Source organism: Aptenodytes forsteri, unplaced genomic scaffold, assembly GCF_000699145.1.
Source record: "Aptenodytes forsteri isolate BGI_AS27 unplaced genomic scaffold, ASM69914v1 Scaffold1, whole genome shotgun sequence".
Taxonomy (NCBI): Eukaryota; Metazoa; Chordata; class Aves; order Sphenisciformes; family Spheniscidae; genus Aptenodytes; species Aptenodytes forsteri.
In genome coordinates this window covers 7,624,087-7,636,377 of record NW_008795035.1, presented here as the reverse complement: position 1 = coordinate 7,636,377, position 12,291 = coordinate 7,624,087, and the positions used below count along the sequence as shown (strand labels likewise).

Sequence of the window (12,291 nt, the reverse complement as noted above, 5' to 3'; positions counted from 1 at the left end):
CCAAGGTACCTGGCCAAACTACATCCTCCACTGTGCAGTATGGATATTCCCTCTGCTGAAGAGGTACAGTGCAGCATTAGGGTCACCGTGTGTGCACCAGGAGATCTGACACTTGGCACAGGAGGGGGTTTAGTGGCACGTGATAAAACTGAACTGAAGTCCCAGCGAGGCACATAACGCAAAAGCGAAATTCAGATTTCATGTTAAGCTGACCAGAAATAATATGTTCAACAGAGTGATACGGGTGGGATGCCAGAAGGCTGTTTCAATTGAAAATTCCACAGTGAAATGTTTCAACATGTTGTTACTAATTTTTGTCCTGTACTTTTCATTCTGCAGAAGAAATAAGCCTTTAGGATTCCAGCTGTCATCTCAATTCCAGATGAAAATGCTGAAATGCTGACATGTTTGCAGGGTGGACAATCTGACTCTCATTCAGCTTTATTTAATTTCTTTCCCGCAGACCCTCTGGTTTGTTTGGGTCTTTTCCAAATTCACTACATGAACGCTCATTTTCCCCCCCAGCATTCATTCCTGACACACCGGTGGGGGTTATCTTGCTTACCTTAACCTGTCTGACGGTGAGGCTATGCTAATTAAACTTCCCTCTGTTCTCAGAAGAGACAGATAGGTGAGCTCAAGAGAGTAAGTCATCCCTTACCCCTGAGCCACATCCCTGATTTTATTAAACTCACTTGGCTGTCCCTCGAGGCATGATTCTCATAGTACCTGGACAGCAAGGGCTGAACCCTGGAGGAAACAACACCAGAAATTCGCGGAGTGATCATAAAGCTGATAAGGTGATAACTTATTCCCATAACGCTAAAGGGTAGCATCTTGCTTGGCTGTGACATAGTCAGTTAATCTACCATATGCTCTCTGAATCTGTTTGTAAAATCATTTGAAAATCAGAAAACCAAAAGAGGGAACTCCTCGGCTGTCAAGCAGCCACATCAAACAATCTTGTGAATATTCATTGCTACAGGCAAAGTGTTTATTTATTTATACAGAGCGCTATGGACATCAGCATCAACTCAACAGCATCAAGAGGTCCTTGCTTCAGCTCCGACCCTGTTGTGCTGAGAGCTGGATAAACATACAGGCTTTGACATAAAAGCCAAAATAAAAAAGGTGGATGTCACAGATACACAGAAAAGCAGGGTGAGGAGGCGTGGAGCAGGTAACTTGCCCACTGCCACAGAGCAGGTCACTTGCCTCACCCTGGAGTCTTTTTACCCTTCTGCTCCATTTGATATGAGAAAGACTCATCCCCACCTGAGCCATCTCGGCTTGCGTTAGTGTGTGCAGATGCAGCAAGACCTTCACACTGACCTTGGCTCTTTGCAGAGTTGAGCTCCCACCCACGACCTGTGTCATGCACCCATCATCCCCACTCACCGATCATCTTTATCCTCCCTATTTTGTCCATGAGTAATGCAGAGATGATGTTGCCCGGCAGCACAGACAGGCTGCCCAGAAAGCTGACCAGGTAGATCAGGAAATCATTTTCCTCCTCGAAGTCCAGGTGACAGCCTTCCTTCTCCTTCAGAAATGTGCTGTTTATGAGCCTGCAGTTGATGAATATGTGTTCGTAGAGATCTACGAGGGAAAGAGGCAAAGTCTTGATCCTGCTTGGCTAATCTCCCTCCATACATCAGCAACAGGAGTCAGGTTCAAAACCAAATCAAAGATCTGAGAGGAACTCCTCATCGAATGGAAATGGCCAGGATGTTTTTATTTCAGTGGCAGACTCCAGCTGCATGCTTGGCACCTGGTGGGTGTAAGCTCATGCACTCCTTTTACTTGTGGAATCACCTGGACCAGTATCCCCATGCCACAAGGATGGGCAATGCAGGCTCTTGCTTTCATGGCATTATGGTTTGTTCTCTAATAGAGTAGGAATGAAAAGCTTTTTCGGGATAAATGAATTAACATTTTACCGCTTAATCAACCATAGGTCGGTTAAAATTGTATTTTAAGCCAAATTTTTTCAATCGAGCTGTTAAAGTGCTAGGTATTTTGCCATTACTTTAACCTGCCAAGGTCTGAGCACAGACTTTTGCATTTCCCATGCAGCAGCCAATGACACCAGAAGCCATGTGGTTAAAAATGCTGATGGAGCAACCTGAAGCCTCCTTCCAAATGCATCACCCTATTTTTTTCCACCATCACTCTCATTACCCAGCACACACACAAACACACAGATCCCTATCATCCTTTCTCCCAGAATCTGAGAATAGTTTCTAATTACGGAGATGAAACCATAGCAGGAATCCCATTACCAGTGTTGTGAAAGACAGTGGAGATGATGGTGCAGTTTTCGAAGAAGGTCTCGCTGAATGTCACATCTTCAAAGTAGCATTCCTCAAATAATGAATCCTCAAATCTCACTTCCTTGAATTTCATGCCGATAAATCTGTGGGGCAGGAAACAGAACTTCACTCTGTGCTTTAAGGTATTTTCTACACCATATAGCATGTAATGGCTCTTTCAAGAGGCAGAGCACTAATGGCAATTTCTAGGGTCATTTACAGAAAAGGTGTTGCTTGAATGCATAACCGTCTTTCCAACTCCATGCTTACATATTTTGTATTTTAGTAGGAGAGATGGATTTGAAGAGGGTTTTTTTAAGAGAGATGGACCTTTTAGGATTTCTGGCAGTTTTTCTAGTCCTCAAAATAGTCACATCTAAGAAAGTGTGCTTCTAAGGCTGAGTGGACACAAATCCTCTCACTTTCAGTACTAGTCCATCTGAAGAAGACATAATTTCACCCAGTGCATGGCATTTTCTTTGTGAGCTGACCTTGCTGCCTGCCTTATTCTGCCCCTTCCTCCAGCATAAATACAAACAGACATTATCGGGAGCCCATTCAGCCATTTAGTGAAAGGCTTCTGACAGTTGTTTAAACTCAAAGTGATTTTTTTAAGCAAAAATGCAGTAGAGTTTCTAGAGAGAGTGGGGAGATTATCTCAGTTCTGCTTGTAACCATCTCTGTTCGAGGACTATTGCTTATCATGTAATGAAAACAGATTACGCTAAAAATAATCAACTGTGTCAGGTGATTGATTCCTCCTCTGATGGGAAGCTTGGCATGTCTGACCTACCTGCCTGAAGGATGACACAATATTGATTTACCTGTGAAATTTTGCAGGGACACTGAGAAGATGTATTAGTTAATGCATAGGCATGTTTGGAAGATGCAAGGAGCTATTAAGAGCAAGCATTATTGCTCTAGTTAAGGAGGCCACAACTGTCACCACATAAAAAGCCTTCTAACATATACCCAGAAATTTAATTGAATGGAGCACTTACAACACAGTCGCGCATGATAGCTGTTTACACCATTAAATGAGCACTGCAGGGCTTCTTAGCCAAAGCTACTAACAGATATTATTAATGCTCAAAATACCACAAGAAGACTATTCAAGTCTTTTGCTCCATGTAGAAGGTCTCACAGGTTACAGCAAAACTTAAGCTGTTCTGCATTTGCTCAGTAATAGCCTGTGATGTATTTACTCCCAAAGGCTGTTAGAAGCCCTTTTCCTACAGTTTGCTTTCTTAACATCCATCTTTAAAAGTCATATAGCAATGTGCTGGTGTTCAATGGAGTTTTAACTCACAGCCAAGGGCTGGCGGGAAAATGCAGCTATCAATCATATTGAGATATGCTCTGAGTATTACTGAGTACTACTGGAATGTAGCTTGATCAGTTTTGAGTTATTGAATTGGAGAGGACCAAGGCAGGAGAATAGTGATGTACATCACAGTTTTATGTCTTCATCCTGCAAGGTGCTGAGCATCCTCAGTTCTCAATGAAGTTAGTGAAAACTGAGCGTCTCCTCTGGGCATAAGAAAAGGGTCCCCAATCCCTACATTTGACCACCATCCACTTTTCACCAGACTTTGTTTGGCTGCTCGACAGGCAGGGCAATAGGAATTATGGGGCTAGGTTTGCACCACCAAGCACAGCTCCTTACTGCAGGGGAGGTCTGTGGAAGGACATGGGGACACATACTGGGGTCCCCAACCAATGTCTATCAGATATACGCCAAGGAAATGGAGACAAATAGTTTCTGAGGGGAGAGGAACGACCTGGCTGGGCAATGAGGTATAGTTTCACCCGTGAAGATTAAAACAATGAGTGTTTTGTGTAACATTGAACGTCCAGTGGGACCTCCCCACATAGTGCGAGGTAGCTGGAGCAACACCCTGTCTAGTCTATCTGGGGCAACGGGATCTCCACAGAATTTACATAGGGGTATTTTTCCACCCATTTTATTGGGATTTAGAAAAGTAGTAACGGCCTGCTACAAATCACTAGGATTTATATTGCTGTGGAACATAGAGTGATTGGGGTCCAGGCTGGATGCAGAAGAAAAACCACCAGGCCCAGCCTGAATAGGGGAGGAAAGGGAGGAAAGCAATGATATTCTGCTAGAGTAACTTCACTGACTTCAAAGCACTAAAAGAGAAGGTGACACACTCATTTTGTGGGGAGATGCCGGCTGGTGTGGCAGAAGCACACCAGTACAACTGGCCATGACACAGCTCGCACTAACAGGCTGCAGGACGGAGTAAGTCATAGCGAGGACTTCAAGGGAAAATAGTTTTTTATTTTGGAAATGCAGGAGCAGAGCAGTTTCATGACAAGTGATGGTCTCTGCTGCCCAAGACCAGTAGATGTCAGCGTGTGCTAAGGAAAGAGAAGCCACCTCTGCATCCAGAGCTGCCCAGCGCAGTGGGTGGGCGCCCACCGCCCTGCTCCCAGCAAGGGGCTGCTGGAAGCAGGGCTCCTCACATGCATCCCCTTGGGTCTGGAGACGTGAGTGGCTGAGGCAGAGTGTGTGAAAAGCAGGAGAAAAAGGATATTTGGTCTGTGGAAAACTGCTTTTGGGATTTGAGAGACTGAGTGTCCCAAAGAACAACAGAGATTTTCAAGTTGGTGGAAAAAGAAAGAAAGAAAGAAAGAGCTTTCTAGGAATGTATTTCAGTTCACATGCATCGAACCAAGTTCTGTTCACTTACTTATCATTCCTGTATTCCCCATTTCTATGGATCTGGTTTTCCAGGGTGAAATTAAAGGTGAAGTGTGACACTTCTTCCTCATCAAAGATCTTCACTCGGGATTCATATGCCTCTTCTTGGAGATACCGGATCATATCAGGGAACCAGACAATAAGGCCATAGTAACTATAGCAGGATGGGAGAAATACATTAGGGATGCAAGATCCTGGCACTGCAAATATCACAGTGCTTTTCCAATGATCTGCTTCATAACTTGTAAACTTGTTCAATTCCTAATGCAAATGCAAATACATTTCTAATACAAATTCTTGCTCAGCTCTGACACAGGACTGAGCAAAATGCCTCCCTACTCTAAACACTCAGCTCCTCTCAGAAGCATGTTGATCCATTTTTGTTCACTTAAAGCACAACAATTCGTTTAAGTTTTAGTGACATTGACTCCTTGGCTGGGAAATACACCAATGCGCTATCCTTGCTGCCCAAGAGACCAGCAGAGTAGCAAGAAATTTGGAAACTCCCCCAGAAGGCAGATTTCTGTGAGAGGTTTAAGTGAGAGTTAGACAAAACTTCCCTGTAGTTTAGATTTAGGCTCACCTGAATATTTTTTATCTAGACTAAGGAACAGCTGAGAATCAGGTAGGGTTGTGGGGTTTTTTGTGTGGACAAGGTCAAATGAAATATCTAGAGGTGAGAAAGTCGATATACTGCTGCCCTGCTGACCACTTCTCAAGTCCTGATTTGTTCAAAGCACTTGCACTCTCATATAAGCAATCAGATTGATCAACAGTTTGTAGGAGAGCAAGGCTTAATACACAAAGACTTGTTAAAATAAGACCAGGATTAATTTTGTAATAGTTTATTTAAATGTGTAAATAATTATTCAAACTCTGAGGGCCCTCTGGTTTCCTGAAAAAGTCAAAGAAGTACCGTACCTTAAGGCCATTGTAAACCAAACCACAGCCAGCATCAGTGTGTTCATCCTGTACTGGGCTGTTAAACAATATAGCACATTGTCCCAGACCTACAAATTCACAAGAAGAAATTAGCTGCAAGGAAACCCTAGCAAACACTTGACAGATTAATTTCTGAGTGCATCATAAATTTAATGTCAGTAAAAAGGGCTCATTGGGGGAAGGTCAGATGTGTGGCTTATATTGAGCGTTTGTTGAAAATTATATTTATTGAGATAAATGGCTTACAAAAAGATCACTTATTCAGCTATGTGCCAGGGTACTTGATCTGAACTCTCTGTAATGAGCTGGAGTGCATGACAAGGACTGGGCTGGGATGATGCAGTGTCTCTCAGGTTATATCAGTAAGTGTGGATATGAGCCTGTTCTCAGACCCCCTGACAATTTTGTCTTTTCAAATATATGTATGGTCTCAGGGGTGCTTTCAAACCGAGCTCCAAAGCTCACTGAAGAGCAAAAACCCAAACACAGCTGGCATTTTAGGAGGGCTAAGATGAACTCAGGTAGGGATGAAGCCAAGCAGAGCAGGAGGGAGACCAAGATCTGCTCTTCTTGACCTGCTGCAGGAAATACTGCCAGGAACATGAGGGGACGTAACTCTTCATGCTTTTAACTCGCCACATAAATACAGTAATAGTATATAGCACCTGCATTGCTATTAATTAATAAAGACTCTCCTTTACTTTAAGCTCACTCTCCTAGTCTAGAAGATCCAGCAAGATTTTCCACAAAGTTCTGCATGGGCATAGGTAAGCAGCATGGCATGTGCGAAAGGTTAAATTAGCTGAAGAGACAATATAACATTGTTAGAAACTCAGTCTCAGCAGGAGCAAGGAGCAAACACTCTTCTGAATCCACTGCGGGTGATAAATTCACTTAGGCTTGGGGGAGAGGGGATCAATATTTATCTGCCCAGAAGGAGAGTCGAGTGCTTGGGGCTGTAGCTCATCCTGGAAGCTCTGCCATTAGCACAGCTGGACTACCAGCTCACAGGGGCATTTGGGGGCCGGGCAGTTTGCGGATGCACACATTTGCGTAGAAAATGCAATCAGATTACAGCCCTTCGCAAACACCAGCAGATTTTTTTTGAGTGAGAGTCAGGGTTTCAAGACACGATGACCTGAAGCAATGAGGCACTAGAGCCCAAAGCTCAAAAGCCCCTGGTATTTTTTCTTCTCTTTACCTGTTTGAAAGTGGTAGTGATTCTGACCAGCCACCGCTGATACCAGGTCCCTGTTGAGCTCTGGATTTCAATAAATTCATCTACTTGCTTTGGAGTTTTGATATAAGAAACCTGGAAAAGAAAAAAAAAGGAGAAAAAAAATACTGGACTGAAGTTTCCAGAATTGATCTTGGGTGGATTTTAAATTCCACTGTCTTCTGGGCAATGTTTCCACCTGATATCCCTTACTATCTTTTCCTTGAATGTTATCACTAGCAATTGAGCTAACTGATTTAATTACAGCAAGTTATTTTATTACAGAAAGAAGCCTGCACTCCTTCCTTCCTTTCCTCCATCCCTCCATCCTTTCTCTCTCTCCCCCCTCTTCCCCGAAAATTTTAAGTGCATCAAATCCACTTCAATCTTTCATTTATTGGCTAATGTGCCTGTGCACTACCTTATTTCTCTATCCCTTAGATTCCCGCTAGAAATCAGGACTAGGCAATTATCGTAAAAAGTATCTCCATGGTCAGCCACTTGTATCCGCATCAAACTGTGCCCTCAGGATCTGTTTCTTCAAAGACAACTGGCACGAATATTTCTCATTCAGCACCTTTTAAGTACCACTGGCAGAACTTCTATGACAAATGAACATGTAGATGGGAATCTTTGAATCTGAAAATGCATCCTGTCATCAAGTGAGCCCACACCATGCAATCAATTGCTCCACCGAAACACGCTGATTTTTCAACACCACACACCTGAACCAGACTGCTCAAGAAACCTTAAAAATGGGTCCCAGAAAATATTTGCTCAGTACCTTTAAATAAAGGACATATTCAAGGAAACCACGATCTGTTTGTAAACACGAGAAGGAGGTGAAAATTTACTGAATAAATTTCTGAGTATGAATGAGCTCCTCGGCTCAGCTGTGGAGTCTCTGTGTTCCTCTTGCTGGCACCGTTTAAATGTCAGATCTGGGAACTGTCCCGGTACCAGCTGACTCACCGCAAACTGACAAGTTCTGGCCTATCAGAAAAACACAAAATCTGACAGTTTGTGCTACACCAGCCGCACTGATCGTCCGCCCGTGCCAACAGATGTCAGTAAATCTTGATTCAGCCGGCGCGCCGTACCTCGAGGTGCGATACTGAGATCAGCTCATGCTGTAGCAGTCATGACACTGTTAGATGGAGTAATGAGCACTAACGGGTGCTGTACAGCTACTCCTTCATTCTCCTACTCAGCTCAGACTCTCACAGTGCCCTATTTTGAGGTCTTTTTTTTTTTTTTTTTTTTGAGTTTCAGTCCTCTTTTCCCCCCACCACACAGCGGGACTGGCCAGCCCAGCTCGGCATTACAGCAAAGCCAGGTAGGGATTTAGAGAGACAGTCCCTCTCGCCTTTGCTATTAAGGTTCACATTAGTCAAAAGGTCGGTAGCCTAAAAATAACATATGCTCCTTAAGTTCCTACCTGAACCTGCACACAATTGTCATGCACTGATACTAACCTTTAATTTTCTCGAAGATTCATTCCTGAGGGGCCCTGTTTCCTGACAACCCTTCTGAACATGAAGCCTTGCTCTCCTTCTTGTTCAAAAAGACATGTTTTACACACAACTTTATCTCCTTTTCTCCATCCTTTAAGAGTGCGTGTCCTTTCATCTTTAAAAGCATAAATCAAGAGCTATTCCCTGGCTGGCTCACTGGGAGTTTACAACTGAATTATAATAATTTGCAACTAACCCCAGCATACACCTTTTACCTGATTTTACTATTAATGAAGTCCACTGGTGTGACCTTTTTCACAACAAGCAGAAGACTAATGAGTAATAGCCACTCATCCCACTTTCCCTTGGAGAGATTAAAGATTGGGTATGAGGCAGGTGGAGTTTGGGAAGCTCATTAGAAGATACATGAAGTTTAATCAGAGTTTGATTAGAAGCCAGAATGGAGAAAGGAGTGACTCAGATCTCCCACATGACTAATATCTCTCTTATTTGGTTTTAGTCTCTTACAGCAGACCAATTAAATGTGTATGTAATTGGAAAATCACTGGTCTATAAACTGTAGAGTAACACCAGGAATGAAGAGTACTCACTGCAATTCACAGGATTGACTAATTCTTGGAAAAACAGACTGGCATCTTACATTAAATGCACAAAACGTATCTCAGAGTCCTTTTTCTGATTGCTGGAGGAGGTCACGTTGAAAGAGTCTCAAGGAGGAATAAACTGGTGCTGTGCTGCACCAAGGAAGGTATGTCCAACCTTTCTTTTTACATGCTGGTGGCTTTGTTAAACTCACCGTAAACACCCTCTCTGGCTCACCCTTGGCCCGCATGTTGGTGTCATGAACTTGCTTGAGGATCATCCAGGCTTCATCATGTTTACCTATCTGAAAACACCAAAGAAAAGGAAAACAAATGTTGGAGTTCCCAGCTCTGTAATTTACCAAAGCATAGAGAAACCAATTCTAGGGGTCCAATATAGTGGAGAAGCACAGATACAGCACTGGCTGCATTAAACGCAAAGAGCTGAAAGCACGGCTTGTATTCACAGAGGGCAGCATCTCTGTGCTGAAGAAAGGAGTTACCCTAAAACTGTCTGAGGCAGGAGCGGAGTCAGGAACAGAGCTTTAAAATCAGACAAAAGAAGAGGAGATAGATAAGGAGACCTGGGCTCTAATCCCACCTCTGCTAAGGACTTGCAGGGTTAACTTGAGCTAGGTATTGCCACATTTCACATCTGTGAAATGGGAATAAAGAATACTTGCTTAAGATTTCTGAGGTTTATGTATTTTACTCAGTAAAATGTACTCCATCCTTTGCTGTTCCACCAGGATTCAGTAGTGACATGCCCAAACTCTGTGAGATGTTTTCAAAATGCCTTTGCTGTACTTATACAATTCCCAGCACTCACCACCTTCTTTCTGTACCACGTTTGGCAGTGAAAGACTAACCATCGTTGATTGACCCCGTAGTCTGTAGTCTTTGGGGTTTAAGCGATCTGTGGAGCTAGGGTAGACATGTGGGAGTGGTTTTGCCTCTGAGTTTCTGCTATACGTGTTTGATGGGACAAAGAAAGACAAACGGTGACACATTAGGGACCAGCTATCCTCTGCTAATATCAGACTGCAACATTCAGATGAATCATCTTACCTCCAGCAAAAAACGCGGGCTTTCAGGCATGAATTTCAGTGCCACCAGGGAGGCGATACAGGGCAGAGAGCAGACAAGTACAAAGACTCTCCAGCTGTGGAAGTGGTACTTGGTTCCCATACTGAACCCCCAGCCTGGAAACAGCAAGAGCCACAAAGTAAAAAAAACTGACCAGGCATTCTGAGTTCTTCTCTCCTAAAGCAGCTCTGAACTTTACAGCTCTGTATGACACGGGACAGGTTGAAAGTTTGCTATTCTTAGTAATGACGGCTCTTAGAGGCTCAATAGCATGCTCAGTAGATAACAGCAAGTGAGCTCATGTTCATTACAGAAAATGGAACATTCTTGCTCGGGCTCTGCCTTTTAAAAACCTTCTTTTATCTTTGAGTTTAGAAATCACCTAGTGATAAGAATAGCTCCATGCAGCTGTAGGCAAGTAAGGCTGGAAAGGGTAGAGGAATCAGGGCCATAATTTATTGCAGCTCAGTGATCTTGCAAAAAGTTTACAAAGGCTAAATTGTCTCTGATCTGAGAGGCACGTTAGAGACGGCTCCTTTCCACCTCGTACCTCACACATGTATTTCACTTCTTATGGAAGCGAGCTAGGAAAGCAAGTTTATTCTTTTCCAGACCTACAAAATCTGAGCTGGGATTCAAACTTAGAAGAATCAAGATCCTAATCCTGCATTTGAGATTCCCGCTCTCCTGCTTTTTTCCTGATGTCTGACCAGGTCAGTTATTCCCCTGCTAAGGACTAGAAAGTACAGCATCGTTCTTACATTGCTCCATTTACTTTCCCTAGACTCAAATCTCAGAAAGAATGTTTAATTAATTTTTTTCTATAAACACTTTTATTCACATAATAAGGAAATCATAAAGCAATGGCTCTTGCAGAGGTCTCATCTGAGTCCGTCATGGCGTTCTACTCATTTCCTGAAGTTCCAAAATAGTAGGGCAACATGGGAAATCAAAAAGAGAAACTATAAAAACACAACATCAAAAAGTCATCTGAAAAATAAATGTAATGTAAATACATAAGTGCTTTTTAAAGCAAATGTAGTTGTAGACAATAGAATTATTTCAGCCTGACACCGCTATGCAGTAAGGTTGCCTATTTGTTCCAACAGTCTCTATCATATCAATCAAAAGCGTGAACATTTCTTTATACTGAGTGTACTTTAAACATGGTAAAAATGAATTGATAGATAGGTAAATGTCAGTGTTTTTCTTCATGGTCTTTGTGGCCTGTCCTACTTTCCTCCAACAGGATTTTGCAAACAGCTGGTGTGCTGGTTTTGGCTGGGATGGAGTTAATTTTCTTCACAGTAGCTAGTATGGGGCTGTGTTTTGGATTTGTGCTGGAAACAGTGTTGATAACCCAGGGGTGTTTCCGTCACTGCTGAGCAGTGCTGACACAGAGTCAAGGCCTTCTCTGCTCCTCACCCCACCCCACCAGCGAGCAGGCTGGGGGGGGCACAAGAAGCTGGGAGGGGACACGGCCGGGACAGCTGACCCCAACTGACCCAAGGGATATCCCACACCATATGGCGTCATGCTCAGCACATAAAGCTGGGGGAAGAAGGAGGAAGGGGGGATGTTCGGAGTGATGGCGTTTGTCTTCCCAAGTCACCGTTAGGCGTGATGGAGCCCTGCTTTCCTGGGGATGGCTGAACACCTGCCTGCCCATGGGAAGGAGTGAATGAATCCCTTGTTTTGCTTTGCTTGCGTGTGCGGCTTTTGCTTTACCTATTAAACTGTCTTTATCTCAACCCACGAGTTTTCTCACTTTTACTCTTCCGATTCTCTCCCCCATCCCACTGGGGGGGACTGAGCGAGCGGCTGGGGGGGGCTTTGTTGCCGGCTGGGATTAAACCACGACAGCTGGTGTCACTGGATACTGAGGGAATTAATCTTTTCCAGCAGATACTTGTTTCTGATGTTTTCCTAAGATATACACATAAGTTACGAGGAA

The 12,291-nt window shown here is 43.5% G+C and overlaps 1 protein-coding gene across 2 annotated transcripts in view; it reads right to left on the bottom strand.

Moving 5' to 3' along the window:
* The window catches only part of SV2B (synaptic vesicle glycoprotein 2B), a 28,372-nt gene that overhangs the window by 2,159 nt on the left and 13,922 nt on the right, over positions 1-12,291 (bottom strand). The window contains exons 4-10 of one of the 2 annotated variants that reach the window (XM_009276583.1): positions 10,320-10,453; positions 9,467-9,556; positions 7,181-7,291; positions 5,959-6,047; positions 5,027-5,191; positions 2,283-2,416; positions 1,399-1,599 (exon numbers count right to left, since the gene is read on the bottom strand). In XM_009276583.1, coding sequence (XP_009274858.1) covers positions 1,399-1,599; positions 2,283-2,416; positions 5,027-5,191; positions 5,959-6,047; positions 7,181-7,291; positions 9,467-9,556; positions 10,320-10,453 — 924 coding nt within the window. The remainder of the gene's footprint in view (positions 1-1,398; positions 1,600-2,282; positions 2,417-5,026; positions 5,192-5,958; positions 6,048-7,180; positions 7,292-9,466; positions 9,557-10,319; positions 10,454-12,291) is intronic. The other variant, XM_019471330.1, reaches the window with a different exon arrangement.